This window comes from Trichoplax adhaerens, genomic scaffold (assembly GCF_000150275.1).
Source record: "Trichoplax adhaerens TRIADscaffold_25 genomic scaffold, whole genome shotgun sequence".
Lineage (NCBI taxonomy): Eukaryota > Metazoa > Placozoa > Uniplacotomia > Trichoplacea > Trichoplacidae > Trichoplax > Trichoplax adhaerens.
In genome coordinates, this window is record NW_002060966.1 from 315,029 (window position 1) to 316,377 (window position 1,349).

The window sequence follows — 1,349 nt, forward strand, 5'->3', positions numbered from 1 at the left end:
ATTTGCTATTGGATAACGGTTAGTATTAAACATTATAAGAATCAGGCAGTATAATTATGATTGTCAGCTTAGTTAATTATTCATAAGTTTAATGTGCAGACCTTTCAGCAGAAATGTACGAGATAAGATAATTTTAGAATAACAGTAAAACAATTTTAAGTAGTGATATACAGCAACTATTTAAATACATAATAACTCGTGGAGTGAGATAAAATTTCCTGATCAGGTACAGAAAAGAGCTAAAAATTGATAGTAACTCATAAAACTTAAACCCTTTTGCCATCGAGCAATTGATACAAAGCATTGCACCTTCAAGAATCTGTGAAATAAGTTATTTATACAGTAGTAGAAAAAAATTACTATGTAAATATTAAAAAAAAATGGTAATTAATTAATTCATAATACAGCCAGTAGAACAATATAAACTTTTTGGATCGAATCGCTTCGGAAATTGGGCTAGAAGAATTGAATAGCCACTTATTAATATGTAGTTAATCTGCCATTAAATGATAGAACATAAAATTTTGAACTCCAATAGTCTATAATATACCTTAGAAACTTTCCTGATAAAATTGCAACAGAAAATTGGCTAAAAATTGTAAAACTGCTTGATTATATTTATTTTTTCTGTCATTAAATGATAAGATGACAGGTTCAAACTTCATTAATTAATTTATAATTTATTTTATAAATTTTCTAATCAACTAGCTGCAGAAAATGGGGTAAAAAAAATTAAATTGCTGCTCTTTAATCCGTAATTAGTTGTCTTGTCATTAAATGATGAAATATTAGGTTTTTAACTCATTTGTTTATATAATTTATAATTTACATTTTTTTATCGAGTAAGGCTAGAAAGTTAATAAATCGTGATACACAGGAATAATTCTTGGCTTACACTCACTACAATTCGTTGAGAAGAATAATCATACTCAATAAATAACTATGAAAATGACCTTGAGTTCCTAGTTGGCTTTTATCTTATTGTTAGCTTTAAAATGATACGATATGAAATTAAATGATATTTAATGAGATGTTATAATGTTATTTCTTAGTTACCCTATCGGATGGCAGTTTGCGCCTCGTCGATGGAAGAAATCCTCACGAAGGACGTATTGAAGTTTATTACAAAGGAATATGGGGAACAGTTTGCGGTAGAGGGTTTAGCCAAAAGGAAGCCGATGTAGTTTGCCGACAACTTGGATATGAGAAAGCAGATTTTTGCTGTCCAGAGTTTGCTATGGGACAAGGAATAATTTGGCTTAATTGGATCGCTTGTCCTACTGGTTACGAAAGCCATATTTTGGAATGCAACCGTAGTAACTGGGGTCACAGTTTCTATTGCACATGTC

General features: G+C 30.0%; 1 protein-coding gene across 1 annotated transcript in view; it reads left to right on the plus strand.

Moving 5' to 3' along the window:
• Positions 1-1,063: 1,063 nt before the first annotated feature.
• Positions 1,064-1,349, plus strand: part of TRIADDRAFT_16992 (uncharacterized protein) — a gene marked incomplete at both ends in the record, with an annotated part of 4,104 nt that continues 3,818 nt past the window's right edge. Inside the window, one exon of the mRNA XM_002117484.1 lies at positions 1,064-1,223. Coding sequence (XP_002117520.1) covers positions 1,064-1,223 — 160 coding nt within the window. The remainder of the gene's footprint in view (positions 1,224-1,349) is intronic.